This window comes from Corvus hawaiiensis, chromosome 28 (assembly GCF_020740725.1).
Source record: "Corvus hawaiiensis isolate bCorHaw1 chromosome 28, bCorHaw1.pri.cur, whole genome shotgun sequence".
Classification (NCBI taxonomy): domain Eukaryota; kingdom Metazoa; phylum Chordata; class Aves; order Passeriformes; family Corvidae; genus Corvus; species Corvus hawaiiensis.
In genome coordinates this window covers 6,357,518-6,371,966 of record NC_063240.1, presented here as the reverse complement: position 1 = coordinate 6,371,966, position 14,449 = coordinate 6,357,518, and the positions used below count along the sequence as shown (strand labels likewise).

At 65.5% G+C, this 14,449-nt stretch overlaps 4 protein-coding genes across 6 annotated transcripts in view; 2 read left to right on the top strand and 2 right to left on the bottom strand.

Moving 5' to 3' along the window:
- ELL (elongation factor for RNA polymerase II) overlaps positions 1 to 1,833 on the bottom strand; it is a 53,631-nt gene extending 51,798 nt beyond the window's left edge. The window contains exon 1 of the mRNA XM_048287793.1: positions 1,663 to 1,833. Within this exon, the coding sequence (XP_048143750.1) occupies positions 1,663 to 1,797 (135 nt within the window). The 5' untranslated portion in view covers positions 1,798 to 1,833. The remainder of the gene's footprint in view (positions 1 to 1,662) is intronic.
- A 633-nt stretch (positions 1,834 to 2,466) lies between these two features.
- On the bottom strand, positions 2,467 to 8,285 carry FKBP8 (FKBP prolyl isomerase 8). Of its 2 annotated transcripts, none has more exons than XM_048287904.1 (9): positions 8,213 to 8,285; positions 7,405 to 7,695; positions 7,082 to 7,251; positions 6,766 to 6,854; positions 6,310 to 6,527; positions 6,064 to 6,236; positions 5,900 to 5,977; positions 3,798 to 3,935; positions 2,467 to 3,315 (listed from the first exon to the last, which is right to left on the bottom strand). In XM_048287904.1, the coding sequence occupies exons 2-9, from the start codon at positions 7,679 to 7,681 to the stop codon at positions 3,229 to 3,231; spliced, it is 1,230 nt and encodes a 409-aa protein (XP_048143861.1). In that variant the 5' UTR covers positions 7,682 to 7,695; positions 8,213 to 8,285; the 3' UTR covers positions 2,467 to 3,228. The 2 variants fall into 2 exon arrangements, with proteins under 2 accessions (XP_048143861.1, XP_048143860.1); XM_048287903.1 differs by lacking the exon at positions 8,213 to 8,285 and adding an exon at positions 8,015 to 8,055.
- KXD1 (KxDL motif containing 1) lies at positions 8,285 to 10,573 on the top strand. Its single transcript, XM_048287905.1, has 5 exons — positions 8,285 to 8,412; positions 8,715 to 8,815; positions 8,911 to 9,063; positions 9,513 to 9,559; positions 10,121 to 10,573. Exons 2-5 carry the CDS (start codon positions 8,721 to 8,723, stop codon positions 10,354 to 10,356), a joined length of 531 nt encoding a protein of 176 aa, XP_048143862.1. The 5' UTR covers positions 8,285 to 8,412; positions 8,715 to 8,720; the 3' UTR covers positions 10,357 to 10,573.
- Positions 10,574 to 12,403: 1,830 nt separating this feature from the next.
- Positions 12,404 to 13,615, top strand: UBA52 (ubiquitin A-52 residue ribosomal protein fusion product 1). Of its 2 annotated transcripts, none has more exons than XM_048287907.1 (5): positions 12,404 to 12,503; positions 12,898 to 13,016; positions 13,096 to 13,182; positions 13,274 to 13,376; positions 13,475 to 13,615. In XM_048287907.1, the coding sequence occupies exons 2-5, from the start codon at positions 12,914 to 12,916 to the stop codon at positions 13,566 to 13,568; spliced, it is 387 nt and encodes a 128-aa protein (XP_048143864.1). In that variant the 5' UTR covers positions 12,404 to 12,503; positions 12,898 to 12,913; the 3' UTR covers positions 13,569 to 13,615. The 2 variants fall into 2 exon arrangements, with proteins under 2 accessions (XP_048143864.1, XP_048143865.1); XM_048287908.1 differs by having other exon boundaries at positions 12,419 to 12,512.
- The last annotated feature ends 834 nt before the right edge of the window (positions 13,616 to 14,449 follow it).

Sequence of the window (14,449 nt, the reverse complement as noted above, 5' to 3'; positions counted from 1 at the left end):
AGCCTCCGACTATTTCTCTTTTGGGTGGCGGTGAAGGAAGCAAAGTTCATTAGTGGCCGTTGGCCACCAAACAATCCTGAGCCCAGACTTCATTTAGAAAATAAACACCACTATTCATGTGTGACACGGACTCGGAATAGCTTCCCAAAATATTTAACGCAGCTGCCTGTAGTCTTCCTACTCTCCCTCCCCCAAAATAAAAGGCTTTCCCAATATATAGGAAAGAATTATTTGGATTATTTGTTTCATTTTTCAGAGGGGAAAAAAAAAGTTAATAATTCAGTCTACCCAAGTCACTTATTCCTCCTGACTTCTCATAATGCTGATAAACACTCATTAAAATATAAGTTGATAAACCCTGGTACAGTCATTACCTTCGTCCTCATACAGAGATTGCCCAATTCAGTGATGTGATGTAACCAACACCCTAAATTAAAAATAGTGTTGTGACAACATATGGTTTATCCTACAGAAGCTGGCAGGCAGGACGCTCCTAATGACAAACGGGTTTAGGCTCCCAGCTTCCCCCAGCAAGGTGAGGAGACAGAAATGCTTGTCGCAGGATCAGAGGCAGAGAGAAAAAATAAAATAAAAATAAAATTACACTAAAAATGACAGTTTTGAACCCCTCTCCGGTCCATCCCAACACCAGCTGCCGAGCGTGGCCATTATTCTCTATTTACATGACTAATAAGCTCTCTGGATGCATTTCAAGGAAACGGCACGGAAAAGACAATCTGGAAATTTCAAAATACAGCCTGAACGTGCCTCCCCCCCACCCCCGGGAGGGGAGCACCGGGCCGGGCGGGGGATGAACAACCGGGTGTCCCGGGGAGGGGACAGCGATGGACGGACCCTCCCCAGTCCGGGATGGCAGCACCGGGGATGGACCCGCCGCCCCCCCCCGGCTTTGGAAACCCACGTCACGTTCACCGGGGAAACGGGGGGGGGGGGGGGGGGCACCGACGTCCCTTCGCCCCCCTCCCCGGACACTTACGGGGACTGACGGCAGCTTCCCGTCACCTCCCGGGGGGGGCACCGAGCGCCCACCCCCGCACCGAGACCGCGGGGCCCCTGTCACCCACCCGGGGGGGGCACACGGGAGGTCCCCGCTCACCCACCGGGGTGGTGGCATATGGAGGTCCTCCCCGCAATTACCGGGGCGGGGGAGGAAACACCGACACCTCCCGGACCCCTCGGGCACTTCCCGGAGGATCACGACCCCTCCCCGGTCACCCATCGGGGGGGGGGGGGGGGGGGGGGGGGGGCAGAGGGACCCCTCAAGCACTACCGGGGACGGGGAACACACCGGGGTGCTCCGGGGCGTTACCGGAGCGGCACGGCAAGTCCCCTCCGGTGTCCCTCAGGCACCTGGCACCCCGATCGCCACCCCCCCCCCCCCATTGCCGGTTCACCGGTCACTCACTGGGGGGGGGGGGGGGGCCGGGAGCCTCCGCATCCCCTCAACCCCTCACCAGGGAGTCCCCCCGCCCCAGGCCCGCCCCGAGCCGCACACCCACTTCACGAGGAGCTCCCCCCTCTCACCTCCCCTTACATCCCCACCGGTGCCGCCCGCAGGGCTCCGTCCGGGGGCCTCGTGGCGGCCGCCCGACCGCCCTCGGGGGGGCCGTGCCCCCCGCCCCACGCCCGCCAGCCCCGTACCTTACAGGCCTGGTAGCTCTCGAAGGCGCGCAGGGCGCTCTCCGTGAGCTTGACGTGGAAGACGGAGACGCGGGTGCCGCGGCCGAGGCGACCGCAGGACAGCCCGTACCCGCGCTCCGCCTGCAGCGCCGCCATCTTGGGACCGTCTCCCCCTCCGCGCCTGGGCCGCCGGGGCCGCCCGCCGCCGGCACGCCCCCCTTTATGAATTATTCATGATGCGCCTCTCCGCCGGCCACGCCCACGCGGGGCGCCTGTTGCTGGGGCGAGGAGGTGGGCAGCGGCCGCGCCGATTGGCTGGGTGATGCCGGGCGCCGCGTCGGATTGGCCCGTGGGGAGGGGAGGCGGGGATATGTAAATAAGGGCGCTGGGCATGCTGGGGAGGGTGGTCTGGTGCAGCCGGGGAGCGCTGCGGGAGCGCGGGGAGGGGGCGGCGGCGGCGGCACCCCACGGACCCCCGGGATGGACCCCCTGACCCGCCTCGGGCATTCAACCCTCCGGGTGTGAACCCCCCTGGAATCCCTGGGCATCAAATCCGCGCGCATGAACCCCCCCTGGGCATGAACCCCCCCCGGACATGAACCCCTTGTCCTCCCCTGGGTGTGAGTCCCCCGAGCATGAATCCCCCCCAACCCCGCACTCCTTCCCAGTCATGAGATCCCCAGCATGAACCCCCTGATCCCCAGGTAGTGCCTGAGGGTTCCAGGCTTCCCCCAGGACATATTTCGGGGTCCCAGGCTTCCCCCTGGGCACTGCCCCCGTAGACTCCATGTGACCCCACGTGTGGCAATAAAAGAGGCCCGAATGTGAAGGAATTGTCCTTTATTTGGGAAGTTCACAGTCAGTTTGGGGTGCGAGGACAGTGCTACAACCCCCCCATGAGCAGAGCTGAGGCTGGGCAGCGGTGGGCACTGGGGGGGCTGCAGGGCAGGGAGGGACCCCTGACGTTTTGGACCCACAGGAAGACAGCCTGGACAGGGGGTCTCCAGCATTCCCCTCCTCCATCCCTCCCACCGCGGGTTTCTTTGGCTTCCTTTGGACATTGCACGCTGCAGGGATGTGCAGAGGAGGGCAGCGGATGCGTCCAGGAGGGCTGAGCCGCCGGCAGCCCCCCAGGAATCAGGGAATGTCGCTGCATCTGCCCCTGGGATCCACATCCACATCGCTTCCCTTCCCTCAGCTTCCTTCCATGTACCTCCCCCTGCCCGTCTCGTCCCGGCGGCAGGACCGCAACACCCGGGATGGGCACGGCCAGGACGTACCGGTGTGAGGGACCTCCCGCTGCCCCCGACACACTCGGGGCTGGGGGCTGAGCCCCTGATTGCCGGGAGGCTGCCCGGGGGTCCCTGCTCTGCCGGCGGCTCCCTCCCCACAGCTGCACCCGCCCGTGCCAGGAGGGATGTGGGGAACGCTGGGAGAGAGATCCGGCACCTCTGGCAGAGAAAGCATCCGTGTTCCTGGAGCTGCGAGTCCATGGGAAGGGGTGGCAGAGCCTCGGGGGAGCCCCTCGGCAGAGAGAGGCAGGACCCGGCGCTGGTCCTGTGCCAAGGGGCCACCCCGGTGCCAACCTCAGTTCCTGGCCGCGATGACCACGGACAAGGCCACGCCACCGAGCGCGATGGCTGTCGCGCCGAAGAGCCACTTCCAGGGGATGGACTGCGGAGCAGAGCACGGGGCCATGAGGGGCTGTGCCCATGGCAGGGGACACGTGCTATCCTGCCTGCCCTGCCTCCTGGACAGGGCATCCCAAAGAGGCAGTGCTGGGTCGGCTCTGCCTGGCACGTGGCCGGTGCGGCCGCGGGGGACAGCGTGTGCTGCCGGCTGCCCAGCTGACAGTGCTTCCCAACGGGCAGCTGGGAGCAAAGTCCGGACCCTCCAGCTGGCATGGCTGGGATCTGGTGGACACAGCCAGGAGCACAGGCTGTTATCAGTGTTTTCCGGGCACGGCTCCCAGGGCACGGCCCCCTGCTCCCAGTGGCATCGCTGTCCTGACACAGCCCACCCACATCCTGCTTGGGAGCAGGGCTGTGTCCCTCCTGCGGGACCTGGGGGGACACTGGCAATCCCCTGTGGGTCCCCAATCCATGGGTGACCCCCACCCGCTCTGCCACCCCCAGGAGCTCAGGCCCAGCCCTTACCCAGGGCAGTTTGTCTTTGCACTTCCTGGGGGTGCTGGTGGCGCTGGGATTCCCAAGCATCTTCCTGTACATCTCCGTCTCCACGTTCCTCTGGTCCGCGTGCTTCTTCACTAGCTTGGAGAGCTCAGCGTGGATGGTCTGGGGAGGACAGCGTGGTGTTATCAGCCCTGTGCCATCCCTGCCTGTCAGGGAGGGGACGTGTGACCGACAGCAGCTTCCACCACCCCTGGGATGTGCAGGAATATCATGGAAGAGCTTAGAAACAGCCGAGGGGATGATCAGGCCTCATCCTGCCCTGCTTCCCAACGCCACGGGGCTGCACCAGGCTGGCATGGAACACCCAGGCTGGCATGGGGATGCCCTGTGGGTCCAATGCCCCTCTGTCCTTTTTGGCTACTCGAGCCACTCCCCGCCCAGCAGCAGGGAGCAGAACCCAGGGCTGATGACAGACATCAGGAAAGGGATTTTATCCTTTAATCACGACAGGAAAGTGTCTGCCTCGAGGACAGACATGCCCCAGCTCTCCTACTTTTCGTCTGGAAGCAGGCTGGGAAATCAGGGTTCAAACTCAGCCTGGTGTGAAGTGGGATTGCAGCAAGACCTGCAGCGTGTTCACACCTGCCCTGCTGGGGCAGGAAAAGGCTCTGAGTCCTGCGTGGGGCCCACAGGCTCCCCAAAAGCAGCAGGAAGCACCAGGAAGCCGAGCAGGGTAAGGGGGCAGAAAGACGTAGTGGTGGCCCTGGTGGCACGGCCGTGCTGTGCCCTCTGCTGGGGGGACACATCCCGGGAACACCGCCTCTGCCAGCCTGTGCCACGCTGGGAAAAGCTGCCTCCAACACCAAAATGTGGATGTCTGGAGGACGGAACGCTCCTGCCTGGAGCTCACCGGGGCTGTCACATCAGCACAGGACAACCATCAGCATCCCACGCTGCTTCCAGAACATTTCCAAGGGGTCAGGAGAAGGGGTGGCTGTGATGGCCCCATGGGAGGCAGGTGGAGCCCAGCGTTCCTGGAGTGTTTTCAGCACCGGTAGCCGTGGCCCCTGAGTCACCCACGCCGCGACTGGAGCGGCACCGCCACTTCCCCGGGAGCCCCGGCAGCAGCCGGGGAGGGCAGTAATTTGCTGTCCTTGTGGTTTCACTGGACACGTCACTGCCGGGCATTTGGATTTTCCAGCCCTCTCCAATTAAAAGCTCCATTGGAACTGGGGAGCAGCCGCCCTGCCCAGGGACGTGCCGGGGGAATGGTTCCCAGTGCTGCTCCCTCTCCACCCTAACCTTGCTGGGAAGGGAAGGGTTTGGGGTCCTGCTCACCCTTCCAAGGGTGCTCGGACCACCCCTGAGGGTGCTGAGGGGCCACCCGGCACCTGCTTGTGCCACATCCCACCCGTGACCTTCAGGGACTGGGTCATGACACAAATCCTAATGGTCTGGTGAAATCCCCAGGAAAGAAATGGATACAACAACAGATCCAGACAAGGATTAAAACCCATCTGGAGAACCAAGACCCCCCGGCTCAACCCTGTGCAGGCAACACCTCCCTGCCTCCTCCCAGGCTCGCTCCTGCTGGGGTCATTTCCTGGCACTGGTTTTTGATTTCTCCCCAGGCTCCAGTCCTGCAGCTGATCATTAACTGACAGGAAATTCCTGACCCAGAGCTCGCCCTGCCCGGGTGCTGGACCGAGGTCTGGCTGCTCCCACCACTCAGTGATTCACTCTTGGGGCTGCTCAGCGAGTTTGTGGGGACTCAGCTCTGCTCCACTTCCCTCAACCGCAGCACGAACTGCCCGAGCCACCCGGGGAACCTGGAGCAGCCTGGACCATCCCCACGGGATGGCTGGAGCACGGATGGGCTGGCAGGGAGTCCTGCCACTGCCAGGACCAAAGGTCAACGAGGGAACCTTGTAACGTGGAGATAAGGGACCCACCAGCCCAGCCACGCTCCACGTGCTGCATCATGCCCCAGGCTCTGGGGGCTATTCCCAGCCTCCCTTCAGCCTTCCAGGGGGGACACTGAGGTTTGTAGGGACACGGACAAGAGAGGAGCATCCCAGAGACCCCCAGCTCAGCGGGACCACGGGCAGCACACATCTCCAGCCTACCTTGTTTGAAGGCTCCAGCTTCAACGCTGCCTTCAGGATGGGAATGGCCTCTCTGTATTCTCCCTGCTGAGCCAGCACCTGGAGGGTGACACATGGGTGGAGCAGGACGCTGAGGCCTGTCCCTCGGTCCCCTGCCACGCCGTGGAGAAGGGACCCCTCCTCACCTTTCCCTTTCGGAAGAGAGCCTTGATGTTCCCCGGCTGGTGCTCCAGTACGAGGTTACAGGACTTGAGAGCTGCCTTGAAATGGTCCAACTTCAGCTGCGAGGCCGCCAGGTTGTTGAGACACTTCACCTTCACATCCAGCAGCTCGGCTTCCTCATCTGGGCTGAAATCCACTGCACAGACCCCAGGGCCAGGTTACAGCAGGGCAGGGAGCCCAGGTGGGCCTCTCTGGGGGGGGACAGGTACCTTTGGAGCTGGAGCCCACGATCCTGAGGGCGATGTCGTAGGAGTTGATGGCCAGCACGTAATCTGCCTGCTGGTAGAAGAAGTTGCCGCGCTCCCGCTTGCGGTTGGCCAGCTGGATCTTCTCCTTCCCGCTGAGCAGCTCCAGGTCTGGCGCGTCCCGAGCCGCCAGCAGCTCCACCTCCAGCGTGAGGGACGCGTTGGGGGGGATGTCAGGGCTCCTGCACAAAGCCACGGGACGTTGTCACCTCTCAGATGCTGGGCCACGTGGATTTAGCACCGTGGTTCAGAAATCCGAGCCAGGGAAGCTTCCCGGGGCAGGGGATGATGTGGATCTTTCCACCCCAGGCAGGACACACTGCACATGGCAAGGGAGGAAGCAGAGGTTTCCCAGCAGGGGACAGCTTCCCCAGCCCTGTTTGGGACCACCCTGCTCCACCTGACGCCCTCCCAGCTCACCTGCCCTGAGCTCCGTAGCAGTACTTGGCTTCTGACACGATCAAAGCCGTCTCCCCCATCTCCAGGAGCTGCACACACAGGTCCAGAGCCTGCAGGGAACAACATGGAATCACAGAAGGGACTGTAAAGGTTATCCAGTTCCAACCTCCTGTCATGGGCAAGGACGCTTTCCACTAGACCAAGTTGCTCCAAGCCCCGTCCAACCTGGACCCACAGATGGGATGTCACCAACCCCAACCCTCCCTGTGGCCCCTCAGGTGAGGTCCTGCTCCCCAGGGCAGTGATGAAGCTGGGTGAGCTTTGTCCCCGTGTTCACCTGCAGGACATCGCAGTCCCCCAGCGTGAAGGTGAGGGCAGGGTTCTCCTCCACCACGGTGCCATCCTCCAGCGTGGCCTTCAGGCGGATTGTCACGTCCTGGCCCTTTTGGGGACGGCTGTCCGCACCCTGGCCCGGCACCAGCGTCTTCTTCTTGAGCAAACCATTCCCTGGGCACGGAGAAACCGGGGATGCGTCGGGGCACGGTGGGGAGGAAAAAGCCCGACTCCCTCCACCCTGCCCTGCCTCCTGCCCGGCCTTCGGAGCCCCGGGGAAGCCCGTGAGGCCCCAGAACTGAGCGCCCTCCTACCCGGGGCTCTCACCCAGAACATCGAGCCACTCCTGGGGGTCCCCGGCCGCGTCCCCCGCGCCCTGCTCCGGGAGCTGCGCGTCCTCCCGCGGCGGGGCCGGCGGCCGGCCCACGTCCTCCAATGGGGGCAGCTCGCTCAGGTCATCCTCATCCTCCTCCTCTTCCTCCTCCAGGACCTCGAAATCCTCCGCCGTGTCCAGCTGAGCCGCGTCGGCCGCCGCCGCCGGCTCGGTGCCGGTGCCCGCCCGGCCCGGGGAGCCGCTCCTCGGTTCCTCCCCGCTGGACGCCATCGCGGCGGAGCAACCTGGAGTGGGGAGAGAGGACAGGGATCGGGCCTGCTCTTACCGGGAGAGACGCTCCGCCGGCCCGGGGAGCGCCGGGACCCTCCGGGGGCGGGGGATGCGCAACGGGACAGCGGAGACTCCGGAGCGCCGGGGACGGATCGGGCCCGGCAGGGGCGGGGGCTCGGGCCCGGTGGGATTGGAGGGGTCGGGGGGGTCGGTCTGTCCCGGTGGGATCGGGGGGGGGGGGGTCGCGGCCCCGGCCCGGTACCGAGGGGGGGGGGCGGCCCCGCGCCCCCCGCCCGCCCCACGTGACCGCCGCGCGCCCCCCGCCGCTCCCACCTAGCCCGCGAACGCGCGGGCGCAGGCCCCGCCCCCTCGCTCCTATTGGCCCGGTCCCGCCCACCGCGAGACGCCATTGGGCGGGGAGGACGCTCGTCAGCGACACGCCCGCGGCGCCCCCGACGCCTTAAAGGGGCCGCCACCAGCGGGGCCGCCCCGGCGCTGGGGGCAGCGGCGCGGGGGGCTCGGCACCGGTACCGGAGAGGCTCCGTGATGCCCGCGGGGGTCGTGGCCTTGTCCTCCGGCCGGTCTCCGGCACTTCCGGCTCGGCGCGGTGACGCCGCGGGGTCGCGCCCCACGTGACGCCGCACCCGGAAGCGGCGCGGAGCGGCCGCCGGTGCCGCCCCCGGTACCGCTCCCGCTCCCGTCATGTGAAGCGGCGGGACGGGCTCCCGCAGGTGCGCGGGCATTGCTGGTGGGAGGCCCCGGGAACACTGGGGTGGGCCCAGGCCCGCGTGTCCCCGAGGGAACCCGGGGCTGGCGGCGCTGCCGGGAGCGGGGAGGCGGCGGGCGGCCAGGGGACCCCCGTTACCGGCGTGTGGGGCCGCCCCGGGAGCGGGCACGGCGGCGGGGTACCCGGTACTCGTTGCGTGGCAGGGAGGAGGGGGCCCCGCTATCCCGGAAGGGGGTGGGGGGGTGTCTCCGTTACCGGCGCGGGGGCTCCCGGTGCCCCGGCTGAGCCGCCCCCGCGGTCCCGCAGGCCACGATGGAGCCCACGGCCTCGCAGGTGTTCTGCGGGAGGGTGCTGGGCATGGTCAACGCCGAGGACGTCAACGCCATCATCCTGGCCCAGAAAAACATGTGAGTCCCGGGGGAAGCGGCCCGTGGGAAGCCCGGTACCGGCACCGGGAGCCTCCCGGGATCTTTGGCGAGCTCCGTCTGCCTCCCCCGCGCAGGTTGGATCGGTTTGAGAAGACCAACGAGATGCTGCTCAACTTCAACAACCTGTCGAGCGTCCGCATGCAGCAGATGAACGAGCGCTTCCTGCACCACACCAGGACCCTGGTGGAGATGAAGAAGGACCTGGACAGCATCTTCCGGAGGATCCGGTGGGAAACGGGGCGGGAACGGGCACGGAGGTGGCACGGGGGGGCTGGGTGGGGCGTGGCGGTGTTAAAGCAGGACACGAGTGGGAGTTTGGGGGGAATATGAGAAGGAAAATGTGTTGGGGAAGGGAAAATATGTGGTCAGCGACACGTGGAGGGAGTGGAGGCTGGAGCTTTGGGTTTCAATGATCCTGCTCTGGCTGGGATGGGCTGTGCTGCCTTGGGAGCTGCTCGGGGTGGTCACAAAAGGTGGGATTCAGAAGCACCCCCCGTGCTGGGAAGGGTGGGATGGGGTGTTCAGGGGGGTTGGGAAGGGAATCCCTCGGCCCACGGGGGTTCCCTTGGGATTTGTTTGCGTTGTCCACGACTGCCGGAGGCCGAGGGAGCTGTCGGGCAGCTCAGCTCGGGATCCCTCAGCTCCCCACGGACTCAGCTCGTTCTCTCCTCCCCAGGACTCTCAAAGGGAAGTTGGCAAAGCAGTACCCGGAGGCTTTCAGCAGTGAGTGATTCCTGATGCGCGGATTCACGGAGCCATAGGATGGTTTGGGTTGGAAGGGACCTCAAAGCCCATCCAGTGCCACCCCTGCCATGGGCAGGGACACCTCCCACTGTCCCAGGCTGCTCCAAGCCCCAATGTCCAGCCTGGCCTTGGGCACTGCCAGGGATCCAGGGGCAGCCCCAGCTGCTCTGGGCACCCTGTGCCAGGGCCTGCCCACCCTCCCAGGGAACAATTCCTGCCCAATCCAGCCCTGCCCTCTGGCAGTGGGAAGCCATTCCCCCTTGTCCTGGCACTCCATGCTCGGTTTTCCTCCTGTGGGAAGAGTCAGAAACCAGGAGAAGTCAATATGCTGACCCGTGGCTGCTTCCCTAAAAGTCAGGAAAACTCCTTAATCCCCTTGAGTGCAGTTGCAAAAAGTTACACCCAACCTCTAATTTCCGTGCTGCTGATTTGGGGATTTTTTCTTTTGTTTTTAATCCCTGCTACAAGCAGAACTAGAAACCAGGGAATTGCTCTCCTGGCATCCCACCGCAAACCTAACCCCTCCCTCTTCCCTCCCAGACATCCACGAATCCCCCATCCTGGAAGACGACGACGACTTCGACCCCGTCCCCAAGAGCACCACGACCACCATCGCTACCTCTGAGCAGAGCACGGAGTCCTGCGACAGCAGCCCCGACGTCATCTCCCCCACCACCAGCCAGGATTTCGAGGATTTATCCCAGGGCCAGTACGACGGCCCGGCCGTGAACGGACAGAGCCTCACAGACGAGGACAGGGCCGAGGGCCTGGACTAGGAGTCACCTCCCGCCCCTGGAGAACTTTCTATCCTGTATTTATATTTGTGTGTCGCTTTATTTTTCTTTTTTTTTCCTTCCTCGGGAAGAGGGAAGCGAAGGCTGGGAGAAGCCGAGGCAGGAAGGTGCTGCCCTTCTGCCTCCAAAGTGCCGCTGAGGTGTAAAACCCCACAGCTCGCTTCAGGGGGGAATCAGTAAATCCTGGCTTGGAAATGCCTCTTGTGCTCCTCCCTCCTTCCTGCGCTCAGGAGAGCGCCCAAACCCCACGCTCCACGTTGATTTTTTTGGCGCAGAAAAGCTGCTTTTGGGGCACAGGTGTTTATATTTCATAAGGAATGTTGTCCCTGAGGCTCTGCGTGCCTACCAGCTCTGCCAGGGGTCTGTCCCTGCTGCTGCTGGACTTGTGCCTGCTGCCTTTTCCACCACTGGGATGAGCCAGAGCTGTGTTTCCCTTTGGTTCTCACACTCAGCCCCTCACATGGTGCTGCTGGTCGCTCCACAGGCAGCAGGAGCTGTCCAGATCCTTCTTTTCCGCCAGCATTGTGGTGTGATGGAGGAATTGCTCAGGTCTGGGGTCCTGATGGCCTGGGAGGGGATGAGGGGAGAGTGGGGGGCTGGAGGACAGGGGTTTGGGGCTGGTCCTGCAACTGGAGCTGTGGGACCCAGCCTGGGGTTGTGGGGTCAGTGTGGGGCTGGTCCCGGGGCTGTGGGGCTGGTGTTGGGTCAGTGTGGGGCTGGTCCCGGGGCTGTGGGGCCGGTGTTGGGTCAGTGTGCGGCTGGTCCTGGGGCTGTGGGGCCGGTGTGGCATCCATGGGGTCAGTGTGGGGCTGGTCTGGGGCCGTGGGGCTGGTGTGGGGTCAGTGTGGGGCTGGTCCTGGGGCTGTGGAGCCGGTGTGGGGTCCATGGGGTCAGTGTGGGGCTGGTCCCGGGCTCTGGGGCCGGTGTGGGGTCCATGGGGTCAGTGTGGGGCTGGTCCTGGGGCTGTGGGGCCGGTGTTGGGTCAGTGTGGGGCTGGTCCCGGGGCTGTGGGGCTGGTGTGGGGTCCATGGGGTCAGTGTGAGGCTGGTCCTGGGGCTGTGGGGCTGGTGTGGGGTCCATGGGGTCAGTGTGAGGCTGGTCCTGGGGCTGTGGGGCTGGTGTGGGGTCAGTGTAGGGCTGGTCTTGGGGCTGTGGGGCCGGTGTGGGGTCAGTGTAGGGCTGGTCCTGGGGCTGTGGGGCTGGTGTGGGGTCCATGGGGACAGTGTGGGGCTGGTCCTGGGGCTGTGGGGCCAGCGTTGGGTCAGTGTGGGGCTGGTCCTGGGCCTGTGGGGCCGGTGTGGGGTGCATGGGGTCAGTGTGGGGCTGGTCCTGGGGCTGTGGGGCTGGTGTGGGGTCCATGGGGACAGTGTGGGGCTGGTCCTGGGGCTGTGGGGCCGGTGTTGGGTCAGTGTGGGGCTGGTCCTGGGCCTGTGGGGCCGGTGTGGGGTGCATGGGGTCAGTGTGGGGCTGGTCCTGGGGCTGTGGGGCCGGTGTGGGGTCAGTGTGGGGCTGGTCCTGGGCCTGTGGGGCCGGTGTGGGGTCCATGGGGTCAGTGTGGGGCAGGTCCTGGGGCTGTGGGGCCGGTGTTGGGTCAGTGTGGGGCTGGTCCCGGGGCTGTGGGGCCGGTGTGGGGTCCATGGGGGCAGTGTAGGGCTGGTCCTGGGGCTGTGGGGCCGATGTTGGGTCAGCGTGGGGCTGGTCCGGCACTGTAGGGCTGGTTTGGGGCCGGTCGTGGGGTCCGTTTGGGGCCAGTCTTGGGGCCAGCCCTGTGGCCGCGGGGTCAGTGTGGGGCCGATCCTAAGGCCCTGTGGTCAGTGTTGGGTTCACGGGGCCAGTCCGGGGGCTGTGGTCGGGATTGGTCCGGTCCCGGGTCCGTGCAGACCCTCCCGTGCCCCTTCCCGCGGTACCGGGCCGGGCGGGGCCGGTGTCACCCCGGCAGTGAGGGAGCCGGGCCGGTGTCACCCCGGCAGTGACGGGCCGGGCCGGTGTCACCCCGGTAATGACGGAGCCGGGCCGGTGTCCCCGCCGGAAGTGACGGAAGTGCCGCGGGGCCGGGCCGGTGTCCCCGCCGGACGTGACGCAGCGCGGGCGCGGCCCCGCCTCCCTTTCCCTCAGCAGCGAGGCCGCGGGTGCGCGCGGTGCGGGACCGGAGCGGGCCCGAGGCCTGGGGTGGCGGCCCTGAATCCCGGGAGCGGGCGGTGGATCCCGGGATGGGGACGGGAATCCGGGAGAGGGGGCTGGGACCCGGGGAAGAGGGCCTGGATCCCGGGGTGGGGGCTGGAACCCCGGGAGGGGCCCTGGGTCCCCGGGGACGGGACTGGATCCCACGGGAGGGCCCCGAATCCTGGGATGGGAGCTGGATCGTGGGAGAGCGGGGTTGGATCTCGGGGGGGATGCTCGGGAACGGGGGTTTGAGAGTCTTTGAGGGGTCGCGTCGCGGGCGGGGAGCGGCGGGGCCCTGTCGGGGGCGGGACACGGCGGCACCGGGGCCGGCCCGGGGTGACGCGGCCGCCGCTCCCGCAGGTGAGAAGGTGCCAAGATGCAGATCTTCGTGAAGACCCTGACGGGCAAAACCATCACCCTCGAGGTGGAGCCCAATGACACCATCGAGAACGTGAAAGCCAAGATCCAGGACAAGGAAGGTACTGGCGGGGCCCGGAGTAGCGGGGTGGCCCCGTGAGGGTGCCCCGGTGTCCCCAGCACGGTGATTCTGTCCCGCAGGGATCCCCCCCGACCAGCAGCGCCTGATCTTCGCGGGGAAGCAGCTGGAGGATGGCCGCACCCTCGCAGACTACAACATCCAGAAAGGTGCTCCCCGGACCCCGGAGGTTTTTGGGGGGCGTTTTTTGGGGTGCCAGGTGCTCCTTGCCCGCGGTGTGACACCGATCTCTCCTTGCAGAGTCCACGCTGCACCTGGTGCTGCGCCTGCGAGGGGGAATCATCGAGCCCTCCCTGCGCCAGCTCGCCCAGAAATACAACTGCGACAAGATGATCTGCCGCAAGTGCGTCCCCGTGTCCCCTGCCCGTGTCCCCTCACCCCCTTCCCTCCCCCAGAGCCCCTCCCCAGGGACACGGGGCTCTGCTGACCTGTCCTCCCCAGGTGCTACGCCCGCCTGCACCCCCGCGCCGTCAACTGCCGCAAGAAGAAGTGTGGGCACACCAACAACCTGCGCCCCAAGAAGAAGGTCAAGTAGAGCCTCCAGCCCTGCCTGCACTGGCCAATAAAGTATTGCAACTCTCAGCCCTGTTTTCTGGTGGTTTTTACCCAAATTGGTGCAGTTTTCAATAAATGGGGGCTGTGCTGGAGCAGCGTAGGAGGGCGGGGGGATCAGGGACAGGGGAGGGATGGAGGTGGTGCTGTTGGTGGGCAGTGCCTGCTGCCATGTATGCACGGACTGGGCCAGCACCGGGACCCCCCTGCCCCCCCGCTGGGCCCCCTGGCCACACACACACAGGAGATGGTCACCAGGACCTGGCCACAGACTGGACCAGCACCAGGACCATACACAAACCCCCCTGCTCATGCACTGGGACCCCTCTGGTCACTACTGCAGCAGGACCACACACAAACCCCCCTGCTCATGCACTGGGACCCCTCTGGTCACTACTGCAGCAGGACCACACACAAATCCCCCTGCTCATGCACTGGGACCCCTCTGGTCACTACTGCAGCAGGACCACACACAAATCCCCCTGCTCATGCACTGGGACCCCTCTGGTCACTACTGCAGCAGGACCACACACAAATCCCCCTGCTCATGCACTGGGACCCCTCTGGTCACTACTGCAGGCTCTGCACGGACACCAGGACCCCCCCTGGCCCCCCACTGGGACCCCCAGCCGTGCTCACAGAACACATACAGGCACCGGGACCCCCCTGGCCATGCAGGCAAGGGCTGGTTTGGTCCCGGGATCTCCCTGTTCCGCTGCAAATGCACCGGGAGCCCCGGGCACGTGTCCAGGGACCGGCACCGGGACCCCACTGCATCCCCCTGCCCACCCACCCACCGGGACCCGTGGCCGTGCGCTCACTGCAGACGGGCAGCGGGACCCCGGCGCACGGACCGGACCGGGG

Bases quoted from the DNA above. Each gene is read 5' to 3' on its own strand.
- FKBP8 (XM_048287904.1), bottom strand. From the start codon at position 7,681: ATGGCGTCCAGCGGGGAGGAACCGAGGAGCGGCTCCCCGGGCCGGGCG. The intron at 6,237-6,309 runs GTACCTGTCCCC...GGGTCTGTGCAG, and splicing joins CGTGGGCTCCAGCTCCAAAG to TGGATTTCAGCCCAGATGAG. The intron at 3,936-5,899 runs GTAGGCTGGAGA...TGTCCTCCCCAG, and splicing joins AGCTGGAGCCTTCAAACAAG to ACCATCCACGCTGAGCTCTC.
- KXD1 (XM_048287905.1), top strand. From the start codon at position 8,721: ATGGAGCCCACGGCCTCGCAGGTGTTCTGCGGGAGGGTGCTGGGCATG. The intron at 9,064-9,512 runs GTGGGAAACGGG...TCTCCTCCCCAG, and splicing joins AGCATCTTCCGGAGGATCCG to GACTCTCAAAGGGAAGTTGG. The intron at 9,560-10,120 runs GTGAGTGATTCC...CTTCCCTCCCAG, and splicing joins GTACCCGGAGGCTTTCAGCA to ACATCCACGAATCCCCCATC.
- UBA52 (XM_048287907.1), top strand. From the start codon at position 12,914: ATGCAGATCTTCGTGAAGACCCTGACGGGCAAAACCATCACCCTCGAG. The intron at 13,183-13,273 runs GTGCTCCCCGGA...CTCTCCTTGCAG, and splicing joins AGACTACAACATCCAGAAAG to AGTCCACGCTGCACCTGGTG. The intron at 13,377-13,474 runs GTGCGTCCCCGT...TGTCCTCCCCAG, and splicing joins GACAAGATGATCTGCCGCAA to GTGCTACGCCCGCCTGCACC.